We start from the raw sequence: 11,940 nt of genomic DNA, 5'->3' as shown, positions 1-11,940 counted from the left end.
ACTCAGCTGTTTACAGCCTCCGGTAAAGAGACAAACGTTTTCAAATCCCTTAAATTAATCCTAAAAATCCACTTCTTGTTCTTCTAATGTCGGTTACTATTAAAATACTCGAAGTTGATATAAACAAGGTTGTTTTCATTTGTTGATGTTAGATTTGTCTGAGTTTGAACCCTCAGTTTTGTCTTACAGGAAACCCGCGAGTGCTTAGATAAACATACAAAACATATAACTTTGTATAAGTTGCATAAACCAACTTATCAAAGAACAAATTATATTACAGATATTAATATTAATGCGCAAAATATGTTACAACGTGTTTCTTATTTTAGCTTATCCGAAATTTAAAATTGAGCCTGTTAGTCTTTACTGAGGTTACAAACGTAAGTCTTACCCATTCGATTGGCCAGTAGAAAGTGCGTCATCAAAAAGCGCCTGGGTGTTGACAGGTCGTAAACATGGAGGAAAGAGAAGCGCTGAAGAGACAAATTGAACTTCTTCAAGGTAAATCTCTTTTTTAATGATTGCTGGTTGGTTTGTTTGTTACAAACCTGTTTTAAAGTGGACGTACTTTAATCACGCTGGTGTAAATTGTGTTGTCCTTCCTCATATGGGCAGTTTGTAAAATGAACGTTAATCTAGCATTATTTTTTTAATTGTTAACGTTACTACACGTTTAAAACATGACGAATCTTAATAAAATGTGCCGTGTTTTGTTTGTAGATAGGACATTTGCAATTGTTATTTAATAATAATTTTATGTAATGAAACATACGTACTGTACAGTAACCATACTCTCTTGAAAATGAGACTAACCTGCATAAATAAAGGTTGTATGAATGAATGAAACTACATTAACTAAATAAAAAATAATAACTTTATAATATTATGTTGCCTTCACAGATGTGAGTTATCCATCCATACCATCACATTTGTTTTTCCCCCCCCTCATCTTTAGCATGAAGCACATCACGGGTATTTTCCCAATAAATATTTAACATTTTGAATCATCAGACCATCATAAACAATCACATACTTCTTTCTGGGTTTTGGTTATGTACACAATTTTTGCCTGGTATTGCACTGATAGATTACTTTAACATCAGTGTTACTGTACTAGTATTTCATTTATCTTGTTGGCTGTCATCAGCCCATCATCAAGCAATAGCAATGGGAGACACTTCTCTGCTGTGTCCTGATTATGTTGCATCAAGTTTACTCCATAACAGATAAGTCTTATTTCCATTATTTATCTTATAATTAAAAATCAATATCGGTGAAAGCTCAAAGAAGTCACTTAGTACATGTATTTTAAATAACTTAATTTTTCCAGGTTTTTGAGTTTTAATACATTGAACAGTACCTAAATTCTAGAAAACAACACTAAAAGCATGTTTCCTTGTGATCGCGCAACAAAGCTAAACCTGTTGTGAAAAATTTCAGATCTCATCAATAAACATAAGAGCGTCCATGGAGATGCGCCGTTTGCAGGATCAGAACCGAGACATCCTCAAGTTCCCACAGCAGCCAGGGGAGGAGGTTTTAGTACATCTGTCAACTATCGCCATAGCTCCAGAGGGAGACCATATGCTCCTCAGAGTCGGGGAAGTTGGAGGAAAACATATTCACTGAGAAATACCCGTCCCCCGTCAACCGTGGGACATCCCTCAATTTCAGCCTCTTCTTCCCTTCATCAGTCTCATCCTCAGGTCAGAACTGATAATGTGTCCCTGCCTGGCCACAGCAGGGGAAATGCGACTGATCTCACTAAAACTGCCACTTTACTATCGGGGAGTCCTTCTCAACAAAAAGGGGAAAACAGTAAAGCAAGAATAAAGGGAGCAGCGGCAAACAAATTGCACACAGATGCTGAAAAACAAGTGCCAGCGAGCACCAGTGCACATCATAAGGCCTCGCAGGCTCAGGTGTTTCAACAAAAGTTTGACAACAGATTTGTGCTTCTGTCAGAAAAGAAAACTGTAGGCTTCTGTACAGATCCTTCCTTAGTTAACATTAATAGTTCTACGAGTTCTCAAAGCAGGACTGAAGTGCAGAACAAAACTTGCGTGAACAGCAAAACCAGCACTGACGTAAAGAAGACTGTTACGTCTACGACTCCACCACTTCCCCCATCTGGTAAGAGCACACCAGCTCTCACTGCTTCCTCCAGAGTTTTAAAACAACCCGCACAAAATGTCTCCTCGCAGAGCATCAACACTCGGGTTCAAGCATCTTTTGTGAAAAAGTCCAAGTTTACATGGGTGAAGAGCCAGACTCTAGAAGCGGAGTTCAGAGCAGTCAGCTCAGCTTCCTCATCCGTGAGCAGAGTTCTTGCTGCATCAGCATCAAAAACTGGACTTTCTACTGATAAACCGTCAACAGCAGCACTCAGTAAGAGAACGCCTCCCAAGAAATTGGCTCGGAAGCTTAGCCCAGTGGCTATAGCCCCCAAGACATCGAAGTACAAATGGGTCTCCTCCTCTAGACTTCAGGCTAGGACGCCTCGGAAAGTGTCGTCTCCAAAAGCCTCGACTCCTCCTCAGAGAATCCTGGAGAGGGGAGACACTGTCAAAAAAGCCAAAGCAGCGTCTGCTCAGTCTGTAAAGCTTAAAAAGGGAACTGCAGTTTCTCCTGGCACTTCTTCATCTGTGAATCGTTACCGTTGGAAGCCTGGAGGTCAGAGCGCCGCAGCGTCAGGAGGGGCAGCAGTGTCTCATCATACGTCTGCCTTCCACTGGACGGCAGAGAAAAACAAAGGAATAAAAACTGGATTTGTTGTTTCTCCATCTCTAACTCAACGCTCCCCCCTCCTGTCCTCCACCCCTCGGGGATTCAAACTCCGCAGCAGAATGAAAATCATCAGGAAGTCTGCCAGCAGGTAAATACTTATCACTCTTTTGCCAGAAGATGGCAGCATTACTTGTTCTTTTTCTGTTTTTGTACAGCAGTAACCTCTGATTGTTTCTCTGCTTTTTTTTTTGTCCTCTGTGGTTTGATCAGTGGCACTGGATCAGAAAAGGGGGGGAACCTGCCATCGGTAAAATTCTCCCCACGGACTCAACTCCACGCGCCGATCAGGAGTCCCGTTGGAGTTCGAAGGACACCTTCCAGGGAGCTCGTTAGTTTTGGCCGACACAAGTTGAGGAGGCTTTCCCCCACTTCGTTAAAAACAAGTAAGACACACGAAACAAAGACCCTTTCACTTCCCAACTTCCTGATAAACATGCAAACAAACTCCAGTTTATGACTCACGATCATTTACATCACACAAGCTGATCTCGTGTCAAAGCGTAGCAGCGTTCATATTCGAACTGTGGATAAAATGTGTGTTGGACATTTCTTCACTATCACTGTTTGAAAATGGTGATAGTGAATGAGCTGATGTGTTTTGTCTATTCCTCTTAGCCATTTTAGAGTATAAATACACACTACTAGTTCTTCTCATGAACAAATGTCTCGCTGGATGTTTGCATATTTAAACCCTGCATCTGGCAGGTCACACAGAATTTTGGTTCTTAGATGACGCTTGTTCAAGATCCTGCCTTATTTCATCATGTCAGGGTCGTTTTGTCTCTTGTCGTTGCACCTGAGGGGGTCAGGGATGTTACAGAACTGTGTCGATGTGTTCAAGAGCTTGTGTTCATAAATCTTCAGGTCCGTATTTGTTTTAAATGAATATCTGCATTTAAATATTCAGAACATGTAGGCGTTGATAGAGAGTTTGCTATTGAGAACTTTACAGTTTGTGTTCATAGTTTGATTAGTGCTTTATTTTAAACAACCTTTGGCTGCATTCAGGTGCAGAGAAAGAATGGTCTGACAACAATTTAGCTTTGTTTTCCTGTTATCCTGAGTTTTGAATAAACTTCTAGCCATAATGAACGCTTCCATTAGTTGTCGCTTTGGGAAGATCCCAACGGAGTGTAGCAATAACTTTATTTTATTTCCTTTATTTCTCTACTGGCTTCCTGTCTGTTTCCTGATCTTTAAGATTTTACTGCATGCCTCATCATATTTCTGTAATCTCAACATCTTTATCCCAGTAAACCAACCAGTTTCTCTTTGATTTTCTACAATCTAAATTAAAATATAAAGACAATCGGATAACTTCTCCAAGTCTTTTAAACCTCAGCTGAAGACTCCTCTTTTCTTCCTCGGCTTTTGACTCGAGCACAGTATGAGAGCCGTTTTTTTTTTTCTAATAAATTAGCAAGACCTGCTACTTATACACTGAACATCTAATATAATCCCCCCCCCCCCCCCCCCTTTTATAATCCAATTTTTGGTTGAGATCTGATGATTTCATTCATTCTGACATGGAAAATATTGAACACTACCATTTCAAGCCACTAGAGGGCCCTCAACTAATGTGGCAAGCCAAGTGTCTTATTAACAGGTCAAAGTGGCTATTAATGAGACACTTGGCTTGCCATACCAAGCCAAGTGTCTTATTAACAGGTAAAAGTGGCTATTAATAAGACACTTGGCTTGCCATACCAAGCCAAGTGTCTTATTAACTGGTCAAAGTGGCTATTAATGAGACACTTGGCTTGCCATACCAAGCCGCCTTTGTCTCGCTCTGGAACTCCTGGAGCAAACGTCAAATCAGCTGCATTTCACCGCGCTGCCCAGGTGAAATGCAGCTGATTTAACCGTTAAAGTGCATTTATTAAGGAAAAGTTGAACTGAGACACACCTTTGCTATAATTTCAAGCAAACAAACAATTGTTTTTAGGTGGTTCTCTCGTTAAATTTAGAAGAAATGCACAGCGAATCTTCCCTCGCCACGAATCAGCTTTTGAAATGCAGCTGATTTTGACCGTCAAAGTGCATTTATTAAGTAAAAGTTGAGCAAACAAATAATTGTTTTTAAGTGTTAATCTTGTTAAATTCTTGTTAAAGTCCTCCCGTGCACGCTCCTGCGGCTGCCATCTGGCAGCCAATCAATTTTTTGCCCACATTTCCAGGTTGTCAGTGGTGACGCATAATAGATGCGACTTATGTGGCAAAGTGACATTTTATGTTTTTTTCCACTTTATTAGACATGTCTGGACCGATGCGACTTATACGGCAGTGTGACGTGTACGGTGGAAAACACGGTACTTTCTAATGGGCCATAGAAATTTAAAGGGCAAAGTGACAAAACTGAGATAAATGAATCTAAGTACTGATTAGATATGATGAGTTATTCTTTACTGGAATTACCAAAACTTTGTAGAACAACAGTATCTGGACATTTCTTATTGTTTTCTTTACATTGTGGACGCTGGAACCCTCACAGTGCAGCGCTGCAATCGGAAACACATTCAGAATCTGTTTGGTTATTTTAGTGATTTGATGAAGCAGCTTTTTACTGATCGTTCATAAAGTTTCCCACAGCTGAAGAGTCAGTCTAAAATAGCTTTTTCATTTTTCTCCCCTCTTTTGGGTTAATACGAACAGCAGCAGGTCTTTTATTTGTGTAGTTGCAGAAAAGTCACAGAAAATCAATCAGTCTCACCGAGTCACTCACTCACTGCTGGCACCACGGAGCCTCATCCGTCCTCCTCCAGCTGACGGGATCAAACTAGTGGTGCATTCAGGGTTTGGCTCCATTCGTTAACAACATGCAGACAGTATCCACTCGGTTGTTTTTCAGTTAAATTACAAGCATAATGAACATGAATTTCACACTCAAACTGAACAAACAAAAACGTTCCGTCAGTTTACTGGTTCTGACCTGGTTTTTTTTTTATACATTTTTGCCACATTTAGTGTTTTTCTCACTTCTGTGTAGCTCCGGTCAACGTTTAAGCATGGTTAAAAAAGGTAAATTTAATATCAGACTTTTTTTCAGAGCCAAAGTTTATTTATTTATTCATTTTCTTGTTAAGATGCCTTTACTCAACCAAAAACCCACATTACTCGTGTGGGTAATACCCGTTATGATGATGGTGGTTTTTATTGCAGCTTATTAGAGCACCTTGGACTTTGAGTTACTTTTACAACACACCTGCCTCACAGGCTTTGTACCAGACTGTTCATTTGATCATGTATGACAATCTGGACAGTTCTTCCTTCTTCACCGGAATGGACCGACACAGAGTCCACAACACTGCAGATGCTGCACCAACCCATCTGTCAATCTCACGCTCCATTCTTCCCTCGCTCATGAACAAAACCCTGAGATGCTCGAACTCCTCCACTTGAGGCAGAACCTCACCCTCGTCTCTTAGTGTTTAGGCCTGTCGTGATAAACAATAAATCTGGTCTTTCTGCGCCTAGTTTGCACGTTCTTCTCGTGCTTGCGTGGGTTTTCTCCGGGTACTCCGGTTTCCTCGCACAGAGCACAAACATGCATGTTTTTTTTTTTGTAAAGTACTTTTGAATATATTCAGAGCAAAAAGGTGCAGATATTATAAGATTTATTCTTCTTCTGCTGCCTTTCATTTTATTTTTGATTGTATACAATTTTTTTTGTTTTCTATTGTATATAGTTATTTTGTTTTTAATGAAATTAATAAATTTCTCAAAAAAAAAAAAAAGTTAGGCTGCTTCAAGCCCAGACCTCCCTTGCAAAAGAGATCTGTGATCTCAATGGGATTTTCCTGGTAAAATAAAGGTTAATAAATCAATTAATCGCATGATAAATGAAAATTATCAAACTGATTTTCATTTATCGGCTTTATCGTTTCTTCGTGTCTCTCACTTTCTACTGAAGACACTGGATGACAAAAGATCAACTCCGGTGTTCTTCACTGACCCCGTCCTTTCTCATTTCTCTTTAAAATCCATTTAACCGTCCAAAATTGTGTTTTTGGATCATTCAAAGAAGCTAAGCTACGAGCTAAGCTAACAGACCGATCTTGGGGGGGAGAGATTCAATTCAATTCACGGTTGAAACCTTTGCCTTCGTGTAAAAAGTTGTTTTTCTCTGCAAAAAGAAGCTGAGAACTTGTTTACTGATATTTTTTAATTAAAAGCTTTGTGTGAAAAATGCTAAAGAATTCAAACCACACAGAGCATCCGCCATTTTGAGAACCAAAAAAAAGGAAGGAGAGACAGCCCATGTCACGTCAAGAGGCCTCCTTCTCATTTTTCTTAGAGACATGCTGCTCACTCTTTCACTATCCATCTTTGGTTCAAACGGTCTTATACTGCCATCCGGTGGTCAATAAAAGGTACTACACTCACACAAAAAAAAACACAAAAAAAACAACATTTCTCCTTAAATTTTACAATAATTACTAATTATTGTCACATTTCAAACAATATTATCGTTTATCGCAATAATTTCTGATACAATTAATCGCCCAGCAAAATTAGTTATTGTGTCAGTCCTATTAGTGTTAAACTAGAGTGAAAACAAGTGTTGAAACTGTAGATTAACCCATCTAGAAGTTTCCTAAAAGCCATGCGTTTGAATGTGGAGCTCTGTCGTTATGCCCCACCCCGCGTGACCTCTGATTTTTTTTTTTATTATATTTGTCTGAATCTGTCATATTTATCTACGCAGATCTCAAGCTTGATTTTGATGGATTCAGCTGATTTATATTTTAGAATTGTTCATCTACACAGCTGCAAAACTACTGTTTTAATCTCTTTCAAACTGCACTGTTTAAAAACCGTTCAGGATAACATTCGACTCATTCTTTGCCATGAAAACATTTAAATGTCACAACATTTGTTTTACTGCAGCCTGCTGCTGTTTTCCATTGTATCTGTCAGATTAACTATACAAATGTCTGACATATATTTATTTTACACAATTAGCTTGTTTATTCCCTCCAGGTGCATTTTAAAACATCAGACATCAACTTTTATACTGAAAACAGGAAGATGAAGTGGAGGAGAGGCAAAGAGAGGAAGAGTTAAAGGGGCAAGTCTTCTGAACCTTTTTAAAATAAAACTTTAAAATCAGCTGAACATCTATTCAAATGATTTAGTTTGAGTAATAATAGGCTGGTAAGTTGTTCTGATAATAAAATCAACTTGTATCTTTGGTTTGTAAGTTTTAAACGTGGTGTTCCTGCAGTTTGTAACGCTCCCAGCAGAGGGCAGCAGATCCCATCCATGTCATCTTCGTGTTGCCTGCTGTCACAGCAGAGGTGAACTGGCAGAGTATAAGTAGAGGGGAGGGAAGGGGTGCCTTGTGTTAATTGATTGCCCAATTCAGCCGTGATGGGGAACAAGTGCCGATAGCGGGTAATTTGCAGAGGTGGATGCAGGCAGCGCCGCTGCTATCAAGCCCTGGCACCACTCTCCCTTCAGCAGATAAAAAGGAGCTAATGCATAATTATCCCTTTGCAAATTGGATTGTTTTAACGAACTGTAGAATATAGGCCTAACCTGATGGAAAGCAATCATTGTTTTTACAGCCCCCCCCCTCCCCTCCTCTTCCCGCCGCCTCTCCTTCCACTTGCCCCTCCAACCCCTCCGGTCATTCTGCTGGCAGCCTGTACCGCTCAAGCCCATCTTGGTGTAATCTCCCATTCTCCATGGAGTCAGGAGACATTAGAAAAGCCATCACTATTAACATTAGGCTTTATTCCTCCTCATGACTCTGCGTCCATCCTCCTCTCTGATCCCACACCTCTGCTCGCATCCTTTCAGACACTTCTTCATCTGTTCTCCCTCTTCTTTTATGTCTCGTGAAGACCCTAAACGGCGTGCAGCAGGGACACATGCATCTCTAATTAAAGATGGGTGTCAGACTCAGACGCAGGAAAGGTGGAGCAGGGGTGAGCGCAGAAGAAGATGGAGCGAGGAAAGCAGCTCTCGACCGTCTGCGCCTCTGATAAGAGCTGCTAATAAAGAGCAAATTGAATTACTAATGATGGGAAGCAGAGTCCCTATAGATGAGCCCGTTAAAAAACAACCTTATGACCACTCACACACGCATGATAATACACTCGCAAACAATGTTTCTTAATTTCCTCCTCAATGACTGTTTCTGACCACGTTAAAGGGGCGGCGTTCTGAGGTGCTTGGTTATCTGTGGTTTAATTTAAGGAGGGCATAAACCGGAGAAAGCAGTTAAGGCTGTAATGAATCGAGTTGTGTGTGTGTGTGTTATGTATATTTTTCTGTGCGTGTGTGCTCACATGTACCCAGAAGCAGCCGTGTAGCTCAGATAATCTAATAAAGCAGATAAATGTCAAGAACGGACAGAACACGGTGAAGAAGAGTGCTGAGCCGAGCGGCTTCGGGCCCCATGTGACGGCTTCCTGAAACATTCCAGGTCTCTGTAGCTCCACTCGGTTCTGTCTGCCCGATCACGCAGCCAGGCCCTTATCCCCGTTCTGTCTCCGCTTTTCTAAACGCATGTCCTCAGATTCATTTCTTTTAAGCCCACTTCTGCAAAAATACTACTTTCATGTTTAAATGTGTCTTTAATGCTGCCCAACATTGATGTGCAAAACATGTGTGTATAAGGATCTCGAGTTAAGCTTGAAGTAATGATTTCCTTCATGTGTGGTCCATAATGAACCTCAGTTTGAGTCATTTGATCTTATTTGGGTCCTGTTTGTCATGATTACAGTAGACACCCTGCAACACCAGCACTTTAATAAAGTATTCTGGATTTCTAGAACTTTAAAAATCAACACGACTACAATGACTCCTCTGTCTTGACTAAACGGATTGTTAGTAACTAGGCCTGACGCGATAAACGATAAATCAATTAATCGCACGATAAATTAAAATTATCCACCTCATTTTCATTTATCGTCTTTATCGTTTCTTCGTGTCTCTCTACTGAAGACACTGGAGGACAACAGGCTCTTCACTGACCTCTCCTTCTTTTTTCTCTTTAAAATCCATTTTAACCGTCCAAAATCGCGTTTTTGGACGGTTAAAAGAAGCTAAGCTACGAGCTAAGCTAACAGGCCAAACTCAGGAAAAAAAAAAACCTCCGTCTTGTCGAAGCTCCAAAATTCACGGTTGAAACTCGTGCCTTCGTGTAAAAAGTTGTTTTTCTCTGAAAAAAGAAGCTGAGAACTTGTTTACTGATTTTTTATTTATTTATTAAAAGCTTTGTGTGAAAAATGCTAAAGAGCTTAAACCACACCGAGCGGTTGCCATTTTGAGAACCGAAAAAAGGAAAGAGAGACAGCCCATGTCACGTCAAGGGGCCTCCCCTCCCATTTTTCTTAAAGAGACACGCTGCTCGCTCTCTCACTATCCATCCTTCTGTTCAAACAGTCTTATACCGTCATCCGGTGGTCAAAAAAGGTACTACACTCAAAACAAACTGACCAACATTTCTTCTTAAATATGACAATAATTACTAATTATTGAAAAATTTCAAACAATATTTTTGCTTATGGCAATAATTTCTGAGACAATTAATTGCCCAGCAAAATTTGTTATTGTGACAGGCCTATTAGTAAGAGCTACAATAGGAGTGACTGAAAAGTACACCACAAAGACGGATGCAGGAACTCTTTTTTTTTTGTTTTTTTTATTTAAACTGGGGCAAACAAATGTTTGGAGACATTTTTGACCACGAATTTAACCTTTTCACTCCCAGAACTAAAGCTTCAGGAAGTTAATGTTCATATTCATGTAGTTTAACCAACACACGTATAATTCAATTCAACGCAGTTTATTTATATAGCGCCAATTCACAACAATTTATAACTTCCTAATGAGATGCCCAAACCACCTCGACTGCCTCCCTTTGAGGCGGAGAAGCAGCGGCTCTTCTGCTTGCGGCCACTCTCTAAGGCTGTGCCCGGCCACCTTGCAGACGAAGCTCATTTCAGCTGCTTGTTTCCAGGATCTTGTTCTTTCAGTTATGATCCAAACCTCACGACCGCAGGTGAGAGTTGGAGCAAAAATGGACCAATAAATCAAGAGCTTTGCCTTTCAGCTCAGCTCCTTCTTCACCATGACAAACCGGAGCAAAGCCCTCATTACTGCCATGATCTGTCAACCTGATCAGTTGTGATCAAGACTCTCAGATATTTCAGCTTGAGGCAGAAACCCATCCCTGACCCAGAGTGAGCATTCTCCCTTTTTACGGTTGAAAACTTGAAGGAGCTGACTCTCGCCCCAGCTGTGTCACACTCTGGAGAGCAAGCCCAGAGCACACGGAAGGTCATTCTTTGAAGACGCCAACAACCACAGCATTTGCAAAAAGCAGCGATGATGCTCCCAAACCTGACCACCTCCTCTCCACGGCTGCTCCTTTAGAACGTGTCCGTGAACACCACATACAGGAGCAGCTTTGGCAGAGTCCCAGAGCTTGACTTTGTGCCGAGGATACGGACACAACTCTAGCTTTGTTTATCCGGGGACATTTTGAATCTGGAGCTCCCTTCCAACACCCTGGAGTAAATTATTTTGGGAGTGTGATAACCTGACAGCTTTAATCCCTTTCAAATGAATCTTCTTTCAGCTTTTCCTTCTTCAGGGGTCTCCACAGCGAGTCCTCCTTCTCCATCTCACTCTGTCCTCTGCTTCCTCCGTCCTCACTCCAACTACCTCCATGTGTCCTCTCTAACTGCATCCATAGATCTCCTCTTTGTCTTTTTCCTGGCAGCTGCATTTCTAACATCCTTCAATTTACTCTTTGTCCCTCCTCTGGACATGTCCAAACCACTGTCCCTCCTCTGGACATGTCCAAACCACTGTCCCTCCTCTGGACATGACCAAACCACTGTCCCTCCTCTGGACATGTCTAAACCACTGTCTCTTCTCTGGACATGTCCAAACCATCCCAGTGTGTCCTCTCTAACTTTATCTCCCAGTTGTTCAACCTGTACCTCTGATGATCTCATTCCTGATCTTCTCCATCCTTGTCTCTCCTAAGGAGAACCTCAACATCTTCATTCCTGCCACTTCCAGTTCTTTCTCTGGTGCTTCCATGTCACATGTCCCTGGTCCGAGCTGTGCTTTCTGCTCTGGTTGTGTAACACAGTGGGTCTTTTTTTTTCTCTGATGGTGGCAGCGACCCCCCCC

The 11,940-nt window shown here is 41.1% G+C and overlaps 1 protein-coding gene across 1 annotated transcript in view; it reads left to right on the top strand.

The window, feature by feature from the left end:
- The first annotated feature begins 430 nt into the window (after window positions 1-430).
- The window catches only part of zc3h3 (zinc finger CCCH-type containing 3), a 97,461-nt gene continuing 85,951 nt past the window's right edge, over window positions 431-11,940 (top strand). The window contains exons 1-3 of the mRNA XM_037674448.1: window positions 431-501; window positions 1,441-2,875; window positions 2,998-3,170. Of these exons, the coding sequence (XP_037530376.1) occupies window positions 456-501; window positions 1,441-2,875; window positions 2,998-3,170 (1,654 nt within the window). The 5' untranslated portion in view covers window positions 431-455. The remainder of the gene's footprint in view (window positions 502-1,440; window positions 2,876-2,997; window positions 3,171-11,940) is intronic.

Source organism: Nematolebias whitei, chromosome 3 (genome assembly GCF_014905685.2).
Source record: "Nematolebias whitei isolate Nwh7 chromosome 3, NemWhi1, whole genome shotgun sequence".
Classification (NCBI taxonomy): domain Eukaryota; kingdom Metazoa; phylum Chordata; class Actinopteri; order Cyprinodontiformes; family Rivulidae; genus Nematolebias; species Nematolebias whitei.
This window is presented reverse-complemented; position numbering and strand designations above follow the sequence as displayed.